This window comes from Hypomesus nipponensis, chromosome 18 (assembly GCF_054491055.1).
Source record: "Hypomesus nipponensis isolate SF chromosome 18, ASM5449105v1, whole genome shotgun sequence".
Classification (NCBI taxonomy): domain Eukaryota; kingdom Metazoa; phylum Chordata; class Actinopteri; order Osmeriformes; family Osmeridae; genus Hypomesus; species Hypomesus nipponensis.
Genome location: NC_140378.1, coordinates 17,061,873 through 17,084,000, shown reverse-complemented (window position 1 = coordinate 17,084,000; position 22,128 = coordinate 17,061,873). Strand labels below are relative to the sequence as shown.

The following is a 22,128-nucleotide window of genomic DNA, read 5'->3' as shown; positions in this document are numbered from 1 at the left end:
CCCCTACTCTCTCCCTCCTTCCCCCTCCCTCCTCCCCCCTCTCCCCCCTCTCTCCTCCCTCCCCCCTCCCCCCCTCTCTCTCCCCTACTCTCTCCCTCCTTCTCCCCCCTCCCCCCTCTCTCTCCCTCCCCTCTCCCCCACTCTCTCCCCCCCTCTCTCCACCCCTCTCTCCTCCCTCTCCCCCCCTCTCTCCCCCCCTCTCCCTCCCTCTGTCTCTCTTGGTGTGAGTCACTGTGACCGCTGGAAAACAGAATAACCAGTATAATAAATAACAATGTAGAACCTCAGCCCTTCAGAGGACAGAGATGGTAGAGCATGACTTTGCCTTGAGTGACCTCAACGTATCATGTGAGTCTGTGTGTGTGTGTGTGTATATGTGGGCTTGTGTGTGTGTGTGCGCGTGTGTGTGTGTCTTGGCGTGTGTGTCGAAGGGGGGGTTTGACTTTATCGTTTTATGATCTGCAAGGATGTATGTCATGTTGGTGGCAGTAAGAAGCAATATCCGCTTTGTAACTAGAGCGACAGACTCCACACACACACACACACACACACACACACACACACACACCTCTCTGCCAAGGTAAGAACTTGATCTTTTCTCAGCACTTTATGGGGTGTGCAACGTTCGATCCCAGCCTGAACTCAGGCCTTCAGTAACCAGCATGAAATTAAGGCATTAGATGTGGTTAACTGTTGCCAAAACTAATATCTGAGATAGCTCTCTGAAAATCTCACCAACAGATAGGGGGAGGGGAGCGGGAGGGGGTCCAGAAACGGCAGGATGGAGTGAGAGAAAGAGGAGGCCAGGGTTGCAGCCTAAGGAAAGCTGTCAAATCCTTTTTCTCGGCACCCTCGTCGTACCCCAGCGAGATGGGCTGAGGGCTCGCTCCTCTCCTGGACGCTCAGCGCGCACACTATTTCACGCCTCGCCGAGCCCAGTTCTCACCCCAACTTCTCTGCTATCTGTTTACAAGAGCGACGCAGGCTGCGGCCGCGCGGCAGACACACACGGGCGAGCGCCACGGCAGCGAAATCCATGCAGGTGGTGGAGCTGAACTGATCCTGGTTGTTTAAAAGGCAGAGCTGCTCCCACAGAGCCAGTGGCCTCAGCTTGCTTCCACACTCCAGCAGTTAAACGGCTGTTTTCTCCCGATAATCGTTCCTTTAATCCAGGAACCACGAAACATCCCGCGTACAAAATCAAGACAAAATTCCGACTAGCGTTATAGAAAATGATGTACGGAAAATATGTAAATCAAGAATATGATTTATGTTGCCGTTCAAAACTGTGTGGAAGGCCTTCTATTAGTTGACAGCTTCTTAAATGCAGTGTGTGTAGTACCGGGACCGACCATATAGTGGCAGTAGTGTTTAGGTAATGAAAGTGATGTTGAAGTGAGTGGTTTAGAAATACCCAGGTTTTTTTTATGTGATTTAACATGCTGGCTTTGGTTTATCAAGCAAGTGATCATAACAGGAGAGATGCTAAATGGGGTTTAAAGAACATCAGGATAAGATTTTCACACACCTTCTATTTCTTAAATTAACTTTCCTTCTCACCCACCATCTGTCTCTGTTTCTCCCCCATTTTCTCTCTCTCCCCCACTTTTTTACTTTCTCAATGTTTCTCTCTCTCTCTCTCTCTCCCCCTTCTCCCCCCCCCCTCTCTCTCCCTCCCTCTCTCTCTCTGTCTCTCTCTCTCCCTCTGTCTCTCTCTCTCTCTCTTCTCTCTCTCTCTCTCTCTCTCTCTCTGTGCAGCTCAGAGACTGGGCCGGACCATGTTAGTGCCGTGTGATACAGAGTACCCTGCCTTTGTCTCAGAAAGAACCATCAAAGAGACCACAGGAAACATCGACTGTGAGGACTGCATCAAGTATGTCCCTCTCTCTGTCTATGTCTCTCTCTCCCTCTCTGTCTATGTCTCTCTTTTGGTCTCTTCCTTTCTCTCTGTCTATGTCTCTCTCTCGGTCTCTTCCTCTCTCTCTCTGTCTATGTCCCGCTCTCTGTCCCTCTCTCTTTCTTTCTCTCTCTGTCTCTCTCTCACACAAACAAACACGTACAATGAAGACATGAAGACAATTAAGAACACATGCAGGAAACAAACACACAGAAAAGCACTTCCAATATAGAAACTTGGCAGTAATTTGTTGAGGGGACAAGAGAGTTGTCCCGTATTAAACTGCCACAGTCCTGCCAACATGCTAACTGTGGATGAGCTGAAGGCAGAGCCTGGAGGGTGCAGATGAACCTGTTTCTTACCTGATGTTGCTGCCAGCGCGTCAGAGCTAAAACAACCTCTACAATTACAAGTAATGAGCTTCCTCAGAAACAATTCACGACATGCTGATTAAAACATTTCTTGTGTAGTGAGAACACAATTATCCAGTTGCACGCACACACACACACACACATAAGCACATACACACACATAAGCACACACACACATAAGCACACACTTCCAGGAGAGTCTGAGACGGAAGAGGTGGTCAAAAAAAAGCTTCCTTCAGAGATGGGAAAATGAGTGTGGTCCCCATTAACAATTTGGTCTTTTCTGTCAGGCAATTGTGGGGCGTACACTGGATCACTCCAATGGGCTCCTCATTGCTCCCAGCTGTGGAGCTGCCATGGAGGCAGTAGTGTGTGTGTGTGTGTGTGTGTGTCAGCCTCACAAGGTCAGTAGGGTAACCACAGTTGTGAGTGCCAGGAGTGTAAATGTGGGTTGGTATACAGTTAGCCCTCTCACACACACATGCATACACACACACACACACACACACACACACACACACACACACACACACACACACTGCAGGACACCTATCAGAGAGGAGCTGACCCTATCTTGGTTTGCGGTGTAGCATGCAGAACCTTGAGAGCCATATGTCGGCTCCAAATAAATCAACTTTAAAGCACAATGAATTTGACAAAGTGAAATGGAGTTTTTATTTCAGTTATATGGGATTTTATAGCTTATATTAGTAATAGAGGATATTGCCGATAAACATCTGTTTCATGTTACAGTCTGACTTAGGGACTTTTTCTTCTGTTTTCATTGGTCCACGAGTGGGTTCTAGCCTGTAGGAAATCTGTACTCACACGAATTGAAGTGTGTGTGTGTGTGTGTGTTACAGTAGTTTATCAGCTCAGGTAACTATTATAGTAACACACCTGGACTCTCTGTTTGTTCATGAACAAAAATAACTGAAACGTTATGACTCGAGAGTAAGAGTGTGTGTGAATGACGGAGGGGGGAGAGAGGGTGGAGACTCTGCAAGGGCATCAAAGCCTATCCAGAGAGTACGTTATAAGCCCAGTCTAATGGCTAAGTGGCCGTAGAAGATGATTTAACCCCCACTAGTGAGCTCCATGCTTTTATAGAAGTGAGATTTAAGACAGTGGTGTAGGATCTCTGACTGGAGCACCAGACAGTCCTCTAGGAATCTATTATCTCCAGCGCGGAAGGCTGTATATCCTGGTCGTATATCCTAACCCTAACCCTGGATCCCCTCTGTCTGAGATGGATACAGAGATTGACACACACACTCACACACACTCACTCACTCACACACACACACACACATCCACGGGTTCAGGCACACATCCTCAGGTACACACACACACACATCCTTGAGTTCACACGCACACACAGTGTCCCACACACATCCACAGGTTCACACAGGTATCATCAGAAGGCAGCAGGCTGCTTGTTCATGTGTCTGTCTGTATATCAATCCCTCCAGTCTGAGTCACACTGTGGATGTGTCTGTTTTCTGTCTCTCTCCTGGACATGTGGACTAGATGCTGCAGCCCCAAGTGTGTGTGTCAGGATAGCTCCATTGTGTGTATGTGTGTGTGTGTGTGTGTGTGCACCCTCACTCTCTCTCTCTGCAGCTCTTGGTTTTGTTCAAGGCTTGCAGCTGGGCTGTCAGGATGTATTGAAGTCTTTTCACCAGAAACACGTGTTCTGGTTCCTATCAATGAGCCGAGCTGGGCCGGGCCGGGGTGAGGTGAGGTTAGTTACTGTAAGACAAGGAACTTCTAATTCCAACTGACTGCCTTTGTACCTGCGTGTGATAGTCTTCATGCAGAACAGAGAGCAGCATCAATCACACAGCCTGTGGAAAAGAGAGGGAGAGAGAGAGAGAGAGAGAGAAGGGGGGGGGGGGTAAAGAAAAGTGAGAGAAAGAAGAGATCATCTTTACGGCTTCTCCTCTTCATAAACCCCAGACTGGGACATAAATCAGCTTCTCTCTGTGGCCCGTGAGCAGGCAGCCATGGTAGAGACAGAGAGCAGTAGAGAGAGACAGAGGTAGAGAGAGGCAGTGGTAGAGAGGGGCAGAGGCAGAGAGAGACAGTGGTAGAGAGAGACAGTGGTAGAGAGAGGCAGAGGTAGAGAGAGACACTGGTAAAGAGAGGCAGAGGTAGAGAGAGGCAGAGGTAGAGAGAGACACTGGTAAAGAGAGGCAGAGGTAGAGAGAGGCAGTGGTAGAGAGAGGCAGAGGAAGAGAGAGACAGTGGTAGAGAGAGGCAGAGGTAGAGAGACAGTAGTAGAGAGAGTCAGAGGTAAAGAGAGACAGAGGTAGAGAGAGACAGAGAGCGTTAAAGGCAGAGAGATGTTGATAGAGACAGAGTGCGGTAGAGAGACAGAGAGAGGCAGAGAGAGTTAGAGAGAGGCGGATAGAGGGAAAGAGAGAGACACAGAGAGAGGCAGAGAGACTTAGAGAGAGGGAGAGAGAGAGACACAGAGAGAGGCAGAGAGACTTAGAGAGAGAGAGAGAGAGAGAGAGAGACAGAGAGAGGCAGAGAGACTTAGAGAGAGAGAGACAGAGAGAGGCAGAGAGACTTAGAGAGAGAGAGAGAGAGAGAGAGAGAGAGAGAGAGAGAGAGAGAGACAGAGACAGAGAGAGGCAGAGAGACTTAGAGAGAGAGAGAGAGAGAGAGAGAGAGAGAGAGAGAGAGAGACACAGAGAGAGACACAGAGAGAGACACAGAGAGAGGCAGAGAGACTTAGAGACACAGAGAAAGGCAGAGAGACTTAGAGAGAGAGAGAGAGAGAGAGAGAGAGAGAGAGAGAGAGACAGAGAGAGGCAGAGAGAGGCAGAGAGACTTAGAGAGAGAGAGATCTGTAGCAGAGAGGCGTTCCTATCTGGAGTTGTTCCTTTTTCTGCAACACTGCATTGGTGTGCCCCATGGTCATGGCCTGGTGGGAGTGTGTGTGTGTGTGTGTGTGTTTGTACGTGGGAGTTCCTATGTATCTGTCTGACTACCACCAGTCATCTTTTTGACACACGTCCAGTAGGATCAGTAGGAGTATCCAAGCCCCCCCTGGAAAAGGAATTACAGTATCTGACCAACAACGCCTGGGAAACTGACAGTGTCTCTGCGTCTCTGCCCCCTCCCCCATCCCTGCCCCTCCCGCCTTCCTGATTGGCAGATCCTTTGTGATCCAGCAGATCCCCAGCAGTAACCTCTTCATGGTGGTGGTGGACAACAAGTGTGACTGCGAGTCGGCCGAGCCAATCACCATGGACCCCATTGAGATCATGTATATCCTTACCAAAACCTGTCTGTCTGTCGACCTGTCATTCTAGCTATCTGTCTGCCTGTCTGTCTCTACATGTGACCAGCACTCTCAGAGCTGTCTACCCAAAACGAGCTGGGTTGATACCCAGCCTCCTCTCCTCTCATTGAGAACCTCCTCCTTCGCCTCTCAAATCCCAGTCCATCCCAACAGCCTGTGAGTTATTACTGAGTGTCTATCAATGTGGAGACGCCACAGGCCAGAGTGACAAGGCGTTTTTCTCTGGGGTGTGGAGGGGTGGGGGGGCGGTGGTGGGGGCTTAGGGAGTGAGGCTGAGTTAGCTTGGCCTGTGCCCTGCTGGAGAGGAAACCGGGTTCTGGGAGACGGGGGGGCTGTGAGATCAGAGGCAGGAGACTTAAAGCTTCCAAACAATGCACTGACTTCTAACAGATGGATGTTTCACAATGGTTTGTGCGTGTGGGGGTGTATTCCCATGTGTGTCGTGTTTGTGATCACCCTTAAAAATGCATGTTTGTGTATTGTATGTGCATGCGTGCGTGTCCGTGTGTGTGTGTGTGTGTTTGTGTCATGTTTCAGGAAAGCCTGGGTCTGATCAATACCAGACAAAGCTTAGGACCAGCCAGTCTTCTGGAGAAACCCCCTCCTCATACGCCCCACCCCCCACCCCCCCTCCCCACCATTAGGGCCTCACAACCCCTCTCGGGTTAACTGGAGCATGCACTTACTGTACATGAAATATACTCATAATGTAATGCAAAATATACAATGAGTTGTATTCGGTATAAAGCATGCACTGTTTCCTAAAGATCTTTGGCCGTCGGTTGTGTGGATGTCCAGTGTGACTGTCTCTGGAGTATCTGCAGGGGATCTCCAGAGGGAGGTTGTCGCTAGTGGAGGTGCAGTGTTGTGAATGACTCGGGGCTTTCCTTGACTGCCTATGCACATAACGAGTCTCTGAAGTGTGAGAGGTTAAAGTATCAGAAGGACCGCAGACGCCCAGATACCTGCCACCCCTTCCACCCTGAGGTAACACACACACACACACACCCCTTCCACCCTGAGGTAACACACACAGACAGGCAGACAGACAGACAGACAGACACACACACACACACACACACACACACACACACACACACACACACCCTTTCCACCCTGAGGTAACACAGACAGACAGACACACACACACACCCCTTCCACCCTGAGGTAACACAGACAGACAGACACACACACACACCCCTTTCACCCTGAGGTAACATCTGAGGTAATCTCTCGCTCTCTTTCTCACTCTCTTTATATGTCTCTCTATCCACCTCTCTCTGTGTCTCCCTTGTCTTGGCAGGAGAACTCTATGGAGTGTGGAGGAGCCCTGGGGCTCAGCCCGTCGCTCACGGCAACACTGCTCTGCGTGTCCCTGGCACTGTTTCTCAGGTGACCAGAACTGGCCACGCCTCCCAACCCAGAGCTTAGCCTGGATTGGTTCGGCTCGGCATGCAAGTGAACCCCATTTACGCCGACGATGAATTACCCCCCCCCCCCCCTCCCCCTTTACAGTTCAGATCAGAGCCAGCACCTGGTCCTTAGACAGACCTGCTCCCTAATGCCCTATTGACAGGCCACCATCTACAGACACTAGGGTTGAATGAGCTGAAGTCACTTGTAACTGATGGAGTTTGTTAGGGATAGCAGAGTCATTTGCCAAGGAACGAGAACAAAAAAAGACTTTTTTAATGAATGTTTGTCCTAAAAATGTGATATTTATTAGTTCCACCCTGCCCTTCTCTGGTTCATGTGGTGTATTATCCCCATATTAATGTTGGAACCAAGTCCTCTCCAGTCAGCTGTGGCAGTGTCTAGGGGCTAGGCGCTAGGGTTAGGTTTGGAACTGGGTCATACAAACACCTGGTCAGAAACACCGCAAAGGAGAGAGAGCTAGAGAGAGAGAGATGCACACTTTCCCCCTAAAGAAGTCTGTCTACTCATGGGCATTTATCATGAATACAAAATAAGAAAAGATGATCATATGTAGTGGCTGGTGATGTTTGTCGACAATGATTTTTTGAAAACTACTGATGAGAAGAAAACATAAAAGATTGATAAATGAAATGTTCTATATATTAAAAAAGAAAGTATTATTTATAATTTGCAAGTGGTACCCATAAACTGTGACAATGAGACTGAGTCGTCTAACATGAGTGGTTATAAATATTTGAGCTTTTTGCCTTATTGAACGATATTGGTCCTGTTTATGTACTTTTGAAATAAAAACCTTGTGAAAACGTCTGGAAAGTGTTTTATTGTGGAAAAGGGGGGATTCTGGTAGAAAACGTCACAGTGAGCCCCATTTAAAGTGTGACGTTTATGTTGGCAGTGCTGATAGACAGGAAACGCTCATCATGGTGGCTTTCTGAGGAAGCGCGCTTGATAGCTTCTCTGTGTCCAGACTTCCAGCCAGGCGGCCATGTTGTTTCCTTCATGGCCTGTAATGGAGGACACGTGTTCTAATCCCCATCTGTGATGCTCGGTGATGGATCGAACCGTTTGGCGGTTTCTCTGACTGTGTTTGTGTGTGTATGTTACGGGCCATGTATATACTGTGTGTGTGTGTCTTTGTTGGTCCTTGCCCCCAGAGGCACCCCCCCTCAGACTCACAGACAATGACAACCGTAACACTTCTCCAAGGCCAACCACAACACGCATCTGTGTTTATTTAAGAAACAAACACAAACATCCTGTACACTCACACACACACTCTCTCTCACACACACACACACACTCACACACGGTCCTATCCCACGGCCCTTAGTGTGGATCTGCATATCTTCCCTCCAGCCAAGTGGGGAGAACAATAAGCAGAAACACAAACATCTTCACCATCATCAGACATGGGCTTTGAAGTCAAACATCTCCACCCATCATGTGGAGAAAAAAAAGCTTCTTCCTGTGAGCGACCCTCCTGGCCTCCTTCAGTCCTGTATAGCCCTGACACAGCTCACACCGAAGGCATGGCATTTTCTGCACGGAAGCCACAGACCATGTCTGATAGGATAAGTGAACTCTCCTAAGAAGGGACCCCTCCTTCACATCAGAAGCGCTCCAACTTTTCTCTTCCCCCGGCCTTGTTTAACAGACAAGGGTTCAGCTGAGACATAGCGCGCTTCCGAGGCTTTTCGAGGTGTGCTAGACGTGTGTCACATCTTGGGACTTTGGTTTCGGTGTGCTACACGGGCAGCTCGAATCAAGTGCACCCCTGGGGTCTTTGACAGTACACGTGAAGGGGTTTAGACATCCTGATGCCCATTGTGGTGTCTGGGTTGTGGGCTCCGTAAGGAGAAGCAGCCTGCCAAGTATGGAAACGACGTTGTCTTCCAGGACTCTGCCATGCTCCTGTCTCCGCCCTCAGAGGAACACAGATGCGCTCTGATCCTCGCTCCCTCCCCCGGTCCCTCCAGCCCTGCTTCTCTGGTTCCGTATCCTGTTCCAAACGCTCGTCGTTCCTGCAGCCTCTCATCCATCATCCTGTAATGGGGTCGGAGCTGTTTTGGGTCGCAGCGCGTCCAATCCGGTCTGCGATCCTTTCCTGTTCGCTGGGTGAGTTATGGGAAACTGCATCCGATGACTGAACAAAAGCTGGACTCGGAAAACTGATCTTCCAAAGGAGGGTCAGGGGGTGGGGGCGGGGGCGGGTGGGGGGTGAGAGCAGCACCCCTGCTGTCCTTGGTAAGGACCCGGCCCTGATGAATACTCCATCTTTTCATGGTTTTGTCTCGGCTGTTTTTCCCACATGCTCATGCACACACATGCTGCCTCAAGGCCATACCTCCCTCTTCTCTTCTTCCTTTCTTTTATTCCTTCCTTCTGTCTTTCTTTTTTATTTATATCGTTTTTTTTCTTCTTCCGTCTTCCTTTCTTCTCTCATTATAACGTTTTGTCTTCCTTTGTTTTTCATAGTTGCAAGAAACACGGAAAACTATGCGACGATGTACCCACACGCACACAGACGCACACACACACACACACATAGAACACACGCACACACACACACAGGAAGTCAGGGGAATAGTTCCTCAAAGGTAGATAAAGGAAAACATCCAGGGTTCCTTGCCTGCCGGGAATCTGTGTGTGTGGTGTTTGTGCTGGAGGCCTCCACTGAGGGAGCGGGGCTCTGATCACTGTGACAGGGTCCTGTAGGCCCTGTTCAAAACACCACCATCCATCACCCAGAAGCTCTGCTCTCCCGGAACCATGTTCATCACGGTGTTGACCAAACTACCCTACGCTGTTGTGGCCAAAGATGAATGGTAGAGAATCTTGCTTCAGGTTCTCACATGCACACCAAGCTCACGTGACGCACCAACACACACGCTGACACACGCTGACACACACACACACGTTTAGGCGGTCAAGGAAAGGGCAAGCCCAAAGTAGGTACCTCCTCCCTCCGGTGTGTAACAACACAGGCGGTTCGCTCTGAAGACCGCTGACATTTCTATGGGAACGACCGTGCACAGTTGAACCAGACGTGGAACACACACAGTCCCTGCGACCACAACCACGCCGTGGTGGCGCGGGGCGGTCGAGGGAGGAAAAGAGAAGGAACAACAACATAAACAGGCTATCGTGTTACACTGAGGTACCACAAGAGTTTGGTGGGGTGTCTCCCTGTGTGTGCGTTCATGTTTGTGTGTGTGTGGGTGCGTGTGTAGGCGTGTGTGTGTGTCCGTGAACTGAGGGGAGAGTCCAGTGTGTATCATGAGGGAGAGCGGGAGTCGTTGCTCATGTGGATGTAGTGCACCACCCCACAGATAACCCCAGAAGACAACCCTCTCTGAAGGAGCCTGTGGTATCTCCTCTCCTTCTAGGTCTCTCTCTCTCTCTTATTGACCTTTTTCCTCTCCCTATACTCGTTCCCTCGTTTTCTTGGCTCAATGCTTTTTGGCTTCTGTTCTGATCGTGTCCAGATCCCTCCATAGTACAGAACGCACACACACGCACCCACACACACACACGCACACACGCGTACGCACTCGTGACCACATATAAACACACACACACACCTCAGAGACACGAATAAGATCAAACCCTGTAGACAAATGTGTGCCTGTGGGTGCCAGGAGACACACCACTGGCAAGGTTGAGAGGTGCCAGCTGAAAACACACACACACACCTGCACACATACAGACGCGCACACACACCTACACACACAGACACACATACACACCTACGCACACATACACAGACACACACGTAACCGCACTTTCCCACTCACACAGGAAGAGGAGCCATCAGTGCTTGTAGACCCCTCGCTGAGCCAATGGATCTGACAGCCAGCTGTACCAACACTGTGCGTGGGTTTACCTCTGTGTGTGTGTGTGTGTGTGTGTGTGTGTGATAATCATCTCCGAGAGAAGGGCCATTGTTTGTGTGTTGTTATGTCTATTGCATCTGTTAACATATAAATATCTGCATGTGTGTGTGTGTGTGTGTGTTTGTGTCCGAGCAGCACTGTGTTTCTGTGTGTCTGGTAGAATGACAGGCCCCTCCTCCTCGTCCTCTTAGTCTTGGACAGGCCTCTCCCCCCCACCAGCTACAAACAGCATTCTAAAACCAGAACAAATCATAGAAATATATTCAGCATTCCTCGCTCCGCTTCATCAAACAAACCGGGGCTGTGTTTTGGACTGGGGGACAACACAGTGATTGGAACTGGGATTGGGGGCAAATGAGGATGTACCAGCTTGCCAAGCTCTAAAAGGTTGGCATGTTTGCCCAGAGGCACATTCCTATTGGTGGACTGGGACAGGAAGTGGGTACGTGTGAATGGCTGGACCCCTGCGATGTGGCTGCCACTCAAACAGAGTCTGGCTGTGAGCTGAAATGGGTTGACTTGTCGGTGATGGATTCCATTCACTTAAACAGAGACAGACAAAGAGGAGAGGAAAGGAGAGGAGGAGGAGAAAGAGAGGAGAGAAGTAGAAGAAGGAGGAGAGGACACCGAGAGGAGAGAAGGGGAGGAGGAGGAGAGTAGGGGAGGAGGAGGAGAGAAACCAAATGAGAAGACAACACAGCACAGCACAAGCCTGTCCCTAGATCTCTGAGCTGGGATTGGTGGAGTCCAGTAAAAATGTTCCAGCCATGTTGGATGTAGTTCTGATCACAGTTCATTAGTATCAGAGTATTTGTACTGGACGAATGCTCCATTAATCACCATGGAACTCCCCAAACCCATTTATCCTACAACCTATCGTCTTGATGAATGTTGAGTTGAGATTTGATTTGATGGTTTTGATACTTCACGCTCAACATGGAGTTTTCCAAGCACGCAGTGGCTCGATTTTTATTGTGTGTGTGTCTGTGTGTGTGCGTGTGTGTCTGTGTCTGTGTGTGTGGGTGTGTGTGTGTGTGTGCCCGTGTCTGTGTGTGTGTGTGTGTGTGTGTGTGTGTGTGTGTGCCCGTGTCTGTGTGTGTCTGTGTGTGTGTGTGTGTGTGTGTGTGTATGGTCATATGTGTCATATTTAATTTGTATCTCAATAACCCAGCTGGAGATCTACTCCACCTAACCTCACATGAACTCACTGTGGGGACAGTACTCTGTGGTTAAGTTATTGGCGGACTGTGAGTGTGTGTGTGTGTCTGCGTACGTGTATGAGTATGGGTTTGGCTGTGTGTGTGTGTTCGTGCGTGTGAGTTAGCCTGTGTGGGTGCTTTGCTCATCAGGACTGTGTGTGATAACTGCAGTTGGCTGAGTCCAAAGAGTGCTCAGACCAGCGCAGGTCCACGGAGGTCCAGCTCTCTCTTCTGATCCTGGAAGCTAAACACTCTGCAGAGCGGAGCAGTGAAAGGGAGGCTAGGGTTACAACCACATGCTCTGACCGACAAATCTGGGCTCTGATGTGACGTTTATATACCACTGTGTCCACCCCTCACCTCTCTCTCACCCCTCCTTACCTCTTCTCACCCCTCATTACGCCTCATTTCCCCTCCTCACCCTTCCTCACCCCTCATAACCCTTCCTCACCCCTCCTCGCCCCCCCTCCTCCCCCCTCCTCGCCCCCTTCTGGACAGAAAGAAGTTTCTAGAAGAACTCTGCTCCCTCAGAGCCGCAACCAGGACGTGTCCTCCTGCACTGTCTCGCTCCAACCACTGCAGTCACCATGTGTGTGTGTCTGGTGTGTCTGCTTATTTGTGCATTTACACAGTTGTCCATGTGACTGTGTGTGTGTATGTGTGTGTGTGCTGTCTCTGCACTCACTCACTCTAACTATCTGGAGCGTTGGTAGGACATGACATCACGGCGGTGTAATGTTCTGTGTTGACGTGCTTGCGGTGGAGGAGAGATAGGTCGTGACACTGGCTGCTTGTTTGTGTGGGTCCAGAGTCTGGGGCGTTCAGGAAGGCTAGCTGATGAGGGTTCTGTTGCGTTAACTAGATCTGGGTTCACCAAACCGAGCTGTGTGTTCTGTAGCAAAGCGCCATGGCCTATGTTTATGTATTTGTGTGTAAGTGTGTGTGTATGTGCTTGTGTGTGTACACATCAAAAGTGCCTAGCAGCGAGGAGATGGATAGAGAGACAGCAGGAAGAGACAGAGAGAGCGGAAGAGAAAAAGACAAAGTAAGATACAGAGTGGCTGTCATTAAAGAGAAAGAGTGTGTGTCAGAAAGAGACTAAAATAATCAGAGATAGAGGACAGTGAGACAGAGAGAGAGAGAGGCAGAGAGAGAGTGAGAGAGAGAGAGAGAGAGAGAGAAACAATCAAAAAACAGCAGGATATTGTGAGTGTTTGTGTGAGTCAGTGTCAGGATTCGGACTGTGTGAATTGTGGGTCTCTCTGGTTCATTTAGGAGAAGCAGGACCCTCTGGTCTGGTCCAGTCTGGCTTTGACGTTCCACTGGCAGCTGCTCTCTCCTCCTCGTCTCCCTGGTCCGGTCCTGATCTTGACCCAGGCCAAATCAGAACATCTGGTAGCATGGTTTACCGTAGGACTTCCTCTCAGTGAGATGGAATAAATATATAGACATGGTCCTGTTATATCCTCACTGACCGTTGAACTAGATTTCTGTCTGGAGTTAGAGAGAGAGACGCAGAGAGAGAGCTAGAGACACTGAGAGAAAGGAAGAGAGAGAGAGAGACAGAGAGAGAGAGAGAAAGAGATGGAATGAGAGAGATGGGAAGAGAAAGGAGAGATCAAATTAAAAGAGGAAGAGCAAAAGATAAAGAGAGAGGAAGAGAGCTGTGTCTGAGATTTAGCAGGAGCTGTGAAGCGGTCTCAGTCCAGCATGTCCATGTCATGTTGTGACGTTCCCCAGTCCCTCCCTTATCCCACCTCTGTGGTGTCCGCGGAGCCTGGACAGTCCAGTCTCATTCTGGGATGTTCAGGGGGAGGTTAGCGTGGTAACAGCAGCAGGTTCCATCCTCAGTCTCCATGGAGATGGCTTACATTCCAGAGCGCTACCTCAGTCTAGTCCATGCCATGCAAAATCCATTGAGTTCACTCCACATCACTGACACCTGTCTCTAGTCTTGTACAACATCAGTCACACTAGTAGTATTTATAGAAATGAAACAGTTATAAGAAAGTATAACAAAGAGTCCTTTGTTTAGTCTCACTGCTACCTGTGATTCAGCTTGGAATAAAGACACCAAGGAGGCCATGAAAGAGTCTCACAACACCTAGCCCTGCCCCCCCTCTCTCTGTCTCTCTCTCTCTCTGTCTGTCTCTCTCTCTCTCTCTCTCTGTCTCTCTCTCTCTGTCTCTCTCTCTCTCTCTCTCTCTCTCTCTCTCTCTCTCTCTCTCTCTCTCTCTCTCTCTCTGTCTCTCTCTCTCTGTCTCTCTCTCTCTCTCTCTCTCTCTCTCTCTCTCTCTCTCTCTCTGTCTCTCTCTCTCTCTCTCTCTCTCTCTCTCTCTGTCTCTCTCTCTCTGTCTCTCTCTCTCTCCCTACAACTCTTACAGAACGTCCCTCAACCCTCGTCCTGTTTATTTAACCAGATAATTCCAGTTCAAGTAACCCGATGGCTCTCTCCAGATGCCTGGCTGTTGTGTTGATTCAGAAGAAGGGAGGCCAGTTGTAATAAGTCATGTGTTTATGATCAGTACCTAACAGACTGCGCAAGGTCATTTGTGCTTGAGTGTGTTTATAAACTTTTTAACGAGCATCATGGCTGGTCAAATGTAGACTGAATTTAGAGGAGGCTTAGAGTGTGTGTGTGAGCGTGTGTGTGTGAGTGTGTGTATGTGTGACGTCAGCAGACGTCCTGGTTAGTTGATAGATGGGTCAACGGGAGGGCTTTACACAACATACTCGACATAATCTCCTCAGGGTTTTCGGGATGTTTCTGAGGTGGCCCCCCAAGACCGCAATGTAATCCTATCCACAAACACACAGACTCCCCCTCAGAACCACACACACACACACACACACACACACACAAACACAGTGCTGTGTGAGGAGGGCGCAGAGTAAAGAGAGAGAGTTTCATGGCAGATTTATGAGAGAAGATACAGAGATGTTTACTGAGCTCAGATATGAAGCTGGTGGAAGGAGCTTCTCCACAACTAGGACTGGCCCTGGGAAGTCTCCACTAATGTACTCTATAAGTCACTAACATATCAACAAGCACATAGAGACAGATCCTTAATAGCACTTAACATAACCTCGTGTTATCAACAGAGAAAAGAGAAGAGGAAATTGATTGTCGGTCTCTGATTTTAGCTTTTAGCTTGAGAAATCTGTGTACTAACAAACGTAATTTTTTCTGCCAACTTCATCTTAAGTGTGATATACAGAAGGACTGTTTGTGTAGGAAGTGTCAGGGAGGGATCAGAGACAAGGAGATGGACTGTCTTGCTCCTTCTGAAGTCTGAGGACACTAGATCAAATGTAATTAAAATAGAATCCATTTAATACATACATCACTGCATAGTTACACATGAGGTACACAAAGATGTCATCCTGTTTATTGAATGAGCAACATCTGTGCATCTGAATAAATGGATGTGTGCTGTATGTCATTAGACTTCAGTCTCCTATCATTCATTTTCAGTTTGGTTGCTTTGGTCTTTAGGTTTGCACATGAGATGTTCGTATCGTAGGATCAGCACTCTGTCTGCCGGTGTCTCAGTTCCAGATGCATCACCCTGGCTTCTACCCTGTCCCCTAACATCTCAGCTCCAGCCTCAGGTCCAACCAGTACTCTTTTCACTGTCTTTTCCAATCCCACATTTGCTCATGAGCTTCCCTTTGTTACAAACAGAGCATTGGTAAGGTGGCTGTACCGTAAATCGCCACGGTCAGCGTTTGATGAGCGACCGTCGGGCGTCAGGACCACACCACAGCTCTCCAGACCATTCCTGGATCCCACCGGAGGGCGTCGCTTCCTCCCCTCTGGGACACGGCCGCTAACTAACAAGCTTTTGTTTCCCTTCCCCTCGCTTCACCTTCTCTTCTCCCGCCGCCTCGTTCTCTCTGTTCAGTATGTGTGTGTCCTGCCTCAACGGCCCCTTTGACGGCAGCGCCAGGTGTGTGTGGACGGGTGTGTGTGTGTGAGAGAGTGTGTGTGAGAGAGAGTGTGTGTGTGAGAGAGTGTGTGTGAGAGAGAGTGTGTGTGTGAGAGAGAGTGTGTGAGAGAGAGAGAGTGTGTGTGTGAGAGAGAGTGTGTGTGTGAGAGAGAGTGTGTGAGAGAGAGTCTGCCAGCTGGGTTCGGTGCCAGGGGTGCCAGTGCGGAGCAGAAACAGCGCCCAGCTGGATGTTGTGCCCTCCCTCCCTCACGAGCGCTGATTGAAGCTGACACCTTGGAGGCAACAGGGCCGTGGATGCCCAGCGTTACTGAAACACACACCGGGGAGGACATCATTTTATTCTCCGTGCAAGCTATGATGTACACGCACACACACACACACACGCACGCCTAACCAATTCTTACACTGTGCACTAGGAAGATCGAAAGGTATGAATCAGAGAAGGGATGGGGGAGACAGATGGAGTTGGTGGAGAGAGAGACCAGGTGGGGGAGGAAGAGGGAGACCAGTTTGGGTTAGAGAGAAAGGGAGAAAGAGAGAGACCAGGGGTGTGGGAGAGGGAGAGGGTGTGGGGAGAGAGAGGGAGAGACCAGGGGTGTGGGAGAGAGAGAGGGAGAGACCAGGGGTGTGGGAGAGAGAGAGGGAGAGACCAGGGGTGTGGGAGAGAGAGAGAGGGAGAGACCAGGGGTGTGGGAGAGAGAGAGGGAGAGACCAGGGGTGTGGGAGAGAGGGAGAGACCAGGGGTGTGGGAGAGAGAGAGGGAGAGACCAGGGGTGTGGGGTTTTGGCATATCTGTGTGACATCAGAGGCCTGGGTGGAGATGAGTGGGTTTAATGGAAGCTGACAAGGGTCCACCTCAGTTTGTTAACCTGTCAGCACTGGGATTGCGTAAGTGTATGTTTACGCTTGCATATAGGCTATGTGTGCAATGTTTAAATGGACATAGTGATACTATTCCTGGATTTGTTTATCCAGCTTACACATGTCCTGTTGATGTGCCCATTTGTGTGTGTGTGTGTGTGTGTGTGCTCATGAATGTAGGCATGAATACAAATGCTCTGTGGGCACCAAAACCACAGATCTTGAACTCATCGCCCAGGTTTGCTGTGAAGTAATTGACTTACATAGACCAATCATTGTTCATTTTAAAAACTATGCATGAATAGTAGAAATTAGCCAAGAAACTAAACCTTCTCTTCTGAGATTTGTGTGATTTTTGCTGATTCAACTGAACCTACACAATCAACACCATTTCAGAAATTGCTGAAATTCTTATTCCATGTAATATATTTGAAACATTTTTATATGTGGAAATATGATCATTGATAAGAGTCTGGAAAGTTTATTTCTGTAAACCTTTGATAAATGAGTGCTTCCCACATTTCTCCCCGACCAAACACGAGAAAGATAAACAGAGAAGCAATCAAACAGCTGAGCAGTTCCTTTTTCACCCACATGTTCAAACTTCCACTTATAAAAGCTTGGACGGCCGATATGGACTCCCAAACTTGGCAGGGCCTGAAGGACTCCCCTCTTTACCCCTTTTCTGAGTTCTCCATTGCCCCCCCCCCCAATCCCCCATCCCCCCATCTCTCTCTGTCTCACTCTCCCTGGAATCCAGCTCGATGATTTATTTCATGCAGAAAAAAAAGCCGCCGTGGGTTCATAAATCACAAGCACTTTATATAAAGAGAAATGAAACTCGCCCCTGCACATGGGATGTTTTACTTTACATTCCTAGCGATTCGACATGAAATAAAAGAAATATGGAATTTTCACCTCAGGTCTCAATCAAAAAAACTTTGAATGCCGTTCTCTTCCTCCGCACATACAGCGTATCAAGGCCTCTCCATAGGGTGATTTGTTGGACACAGAGTGGTTGTCTGGAAAAGGGAATCTGAAAAGAGGCTTGTGGAGTTGCATGTGTGATTTATGTTTGTGCGCAGATAACTCTTATCATAGCAGATATACGATTGGAGATCCTCTGAAGCAATGTTTCCCAGCTCTGAGGAGAACCTCTGGACAACAACGTATGTTTGGACCCAGGTTTGACACACCACCTTTAAATCACAGATCTAGACTTGACTGGTGCACTAAGCCTCTAGTTTCCTCCCGGTGCAGTATGGGAAAACCAGGCCGCATCACAGGAATGAGGGAAGAGGGCGTAGCTTATAACAGTGGTGCGTCGATTAAACTTTCATTTGAAGGGATGAGCCTTTTTATTTGATTGTTGTTTGTGTGTGTGTGTTTGTGTGTGTGCGCGTTGTGTCTCTACGCGTGTGTTTGTGTGCACGTGTGTGTTCATATCTGTTTGGCTTACGGTATGACTGATAAACTGTGTGCTAAAGCCTGTCCTGATCACCTTAATCTGTGCTGCTGCATCTGGGTCTTAAAGCATCAGGCCCTGAAAGCCAGACAGTTCCCACAAGAGTGGGTCATGTTTCAGCACGACTGACCTGACAGCTTCCTTCAGACTGTCCCATCAATAACACACACAAGCACAAAAACACACCTGAACTCACACACACACACACACACACACAGGTATTTATATGACACACATATAAACACACACACTGATAAGAGTTGTAACTCATAGGATTAGGACATTATTTATTGTAGGTTTATATAGGCTGCTAGGAAACTGTCAAGAGGAACAGGACCAAAGGATTCCAACCATTTGTACCTGTACTTGTAATGAACTTGAAACTGGAACACCCACGTCAACTCTGCACATATTTAAGCTTAGCCACGATGGGAAAACACACAGCTGATTACTGATGACACGACTCGAACTCCTTCAGAGTTTTCCCCTGCCAGTGTCACCTCGGTTCATGTGTCTGTCTCCAGTTAACCTGGTTGTTGGCCCAGGCGTAGTGAGGTCACCAAGTTCCTGCTTCAGGACGTGTCTTTCCTGATTTACATCCATAAATATGTGTCATTTTCATTTTCATGTACTGAATGTGTGTGCGTGGGTGGGTACATAAATGCACCCTTGCAAACCAACGTGCGTGTGTGAGTGTCTGGGAATTTAACTGTGTGTATGTGTGTGCATGTGTGTGTGTACCGTGTGTGTGTGTTTATGTAAAGTCTGTCAGTTCCAGAGTGTACGCAGGAGGGTGATTTGTGTTGCGTTAAGGCCCTCTGTGCTCCAGGAACTGACCATATGTTACTGGAGTGTAGCATCCAGACCTGAGAGACAACCGTGTCCTCCCATGTCCTCATGTGTCTTCCCCCCCTCCCTTTCTTCTCTCTTTCCTCCCTTACCCCCCCCTCTCTTCTCCCTTTCTTTTGTCTCTCCTCCCTCACGGCCCTCTCTCTCCTCTCCTCCATCTCCTCCACCTCTCCTCTCCTCCCTCTCTCCTCCATCTCTTCCACCTCTCCTCTCCTCCCCCTCTCCTCCCTCTCTCCTCTCCTCCATCTCCTCCACCTCTCCTCCCTCTCTCCTCTACTCCGTCTCTCCCCCTGTCCTCCCCCTATTCCCCCGTTCCTCCTCATTCTCCTCTCCAGGTGCAGCTCAGCCTCACAGACATGTCGTTCATATCTTGAATGACAAGCAGCATTCTTGCAGCAGTCTAGTAATGGGAAGGTGAGACCTTGTGGGTGGGCACCGACATCTTTTGGATCCAGTTAGTTTGGACCTGCGGGGAAGTTTCCCAGATTTCAGTCTTTGAGGTACACTGTAACAATATTTCAAAGTACAGCACTTTCTCTGTGAATGTTCTTGCTCCAGTACCGTAAAACGTGAAATGTGTGTCGTGTATCCATCATTTATGAGAGAGAAAAAGGTCAAGATTTGAGGGTGGGGCTTAGTGAACGTAAAGAGCTGACACACACAGTGTTACTGTGGTCCAAGAGGACAGGGGAGAAGGGGATGGCAGAGCCTCTGAAAACATCTTGGAACATGTTGTCTGACCCAAAGCACACACGCTTCTCGTCAGAGTCCAGAGAACACCCTAGACTAATCACACATGTACACACACACACACACACACCACCACCAGGCATGCATGTATACACACACAGCCTGTCTTCTCTCTAATCCTCCCTGTGTGTGTCCAGCTCTCTCTAATACCAATAACAGAGTACCTTCATCCAATAGGCAACGTGCAATGAAATACCATCCGCATGTTATAGACATGGACAGGGCCCAAAAACGCTCTCCGCTCGCTCAGAAACTTCCTTTTTGTAACTTTTCAGACTTTCTAAAGGGGAAAAAACCATCGAGTAGACAGAGAGTTATTTATACAGGTCTGCAGTGTGTCTGCAGGCGTGCACTGGACTGTTGCTGGGATGGGTGACTGGTTTTACTGGTCTGTCTCTGCTCTCTCAGTGGGAGCTAAGCGAGAGGTACTGGGGGAGCGGAACATTAGCATTATAGGGAGTTGCTGCATGTATCGCCCCATTGAATTATTATGGCATGACAGTTTGGATATTGCTTCAGTTAGCATAGCATCCGTTAGCCGTAGTATTTTGCAGTGCTCCAAAGCAGGTTAACGTTTGCAACATTTTACGCAGGCTTTTTTTACATAAGTACATTGCAGGAGGTTAGTGTAATGGGTTTGATTGGTGAAACTCACTCCTCAAGTATATAACAGGCCAGCGGTTAGGGAATCGGGCTATTAATCAGAGGGTTGCCGGTTCTATTCCCGATCACGTAGGCCCATATGTGACCAGCTTTTCGTTGGTGTAGGTGGTGGTCGGTGGCCGCAACCACTTCCCTCACATTAGCATAACATGGGTTAGCGTTATCTTGTTATCGGTGTCGCAAGTTAGCGTTGCATCAATTAGCGTTAGCTTGTTTTCTCAGGCAGACAGTGGAGAGCAGGGTGCCAACAGTCGTCAGGCACTGTAGCACAAGTGATGAGCTGAGAGCTCAGATGAGGCCTGGCAAAAAGTCAGTGGGAAGGGGGGTTAACACACACAGGCACTCTAAATCAACCTCAAACCTTCGCCCAAATTACCCAAATTACATTAGATCGGAATCAAGTACATCCAAGATGATTAACCTCATGCTGAAACAGTTTCATACTGACAAAGCAGTAAGATTTAAGAACCGGGCCTCTCTTTTCATAAACAGTCAAATGTTCTTCAGATTTGTGTCGTCAGTGCCGCCAGTGGGGATGGTTCTGTGTGAGAACGTGCAGGCTAAGCCACGAGAGAAGCAGAAAAAGGCGGATTGTGAAATACTGATAAAGAGAGAGGGAGTGTGTAAGAGAGAGGGACATAGTTGGATATTGGCACCAGATTTCTTCCCTCGACGTTACAGAACTGTTGGTGTCAGCTGTGGCGCTTGTGTTGTACACTGGCATGTTGCCTTCCTAACCCAGGCACACACTTCTCTTGTTTCAAATAATACACCTGCGACGTATACAATTAGAAGCAGACCGTATATCATGGATGTATAGCCTACGTTCCACTGTTTCTGGACCAACACGTCAAGCATACATTTCAGTAAGTACATAGAATTAGTGTCAAATCCCTTGAACTTCACTTCAGCATGGCCAATTTATTCTGCTCTTGCGGACTACATGCCATTATTTATTACAGGACTCCAATAGCACAATGTCTCCGTTTCACTCCATATTCAATATGGGATCAGTGTCTCTTTAGAAACGTGGATTGTAGAGGAAAAGAGACGTTGATTCCTCCAGAATACCCTGGTGCAACGTGTTTCCTATATACGATGAGACTGTCTCTCCCTTTTCTCTGACCTCTAGTCAGGTTTAATGTATGAGCCTTGAGGATATAAAAGAACACTATTATTCTATGTGTCAATAGTGAATAATGTTCCCCCTCTCCAGGTTGAAAATGTTGGGTGGACTCCATATCTAATGATGGTTGGAACCGTGTGTGTGTGTGTGTGTGTGTCTGTGTGTGTGTGTTTGTGTGTACTCTGTGTGTACTCTGTGTATGTGTTTCTGTGTGTGAGTCTTGTCTAATGAGAAAGAAAGTGTTTGAGGTGTCTGTGATATAGTAAAGAAGTCGAGATTCGAATGTTCTCTCTCCTGTATGACTAGACAGTATATCATTCGGGGTGTAAGCATGTGAGTCTGTGTAGTGTTTGT

The 22,128-nt window shown here is 48.5% G+C and overlaps 1 protein-coding gene and 1 long non-coding RNA gene across 2 annotated transcripts in view; both read left to right on the top strand.

Moving 5' to 3' along the window:
* LOC146252473 (voltage-dependent calcium channel subunit alpha-2/delta-3-like) overlaps positions 1-5,591 on the top strand; it is a 28,927-nt gene extending 23,336 nt beyond the window's left edge. Inside the window, exons 9-10 of the mRNA XM_084679054.1 lie at positions 1,759-1,873; positions 5,435-5,591. Of these exons, the coding sequence (XP_084535180.1) occupies positions 1,759-1,873; positions 5,435-5,591 (272 nt within the window). The remainder of the gene's footprint in view (positions 1-1,758; positions 1,874-5,434) is intronic.
* Positions 5,592-6,485: 894 nt separating this feature from the next.
* LOC146252472 (uncharacterized) lies at positions 6,486-7,821 on the top strand. Its single transcript, XR_014732063.1, has 2 exons — positions 6,486-6,568; positions 6,885-7,821. It is a non-coding gene; the product is annotated as an uncharacterized LOC146252472 (long non-coding RNA).
* Positions 7,822-22,128: the final 14,307 nt, after the last annotated feature.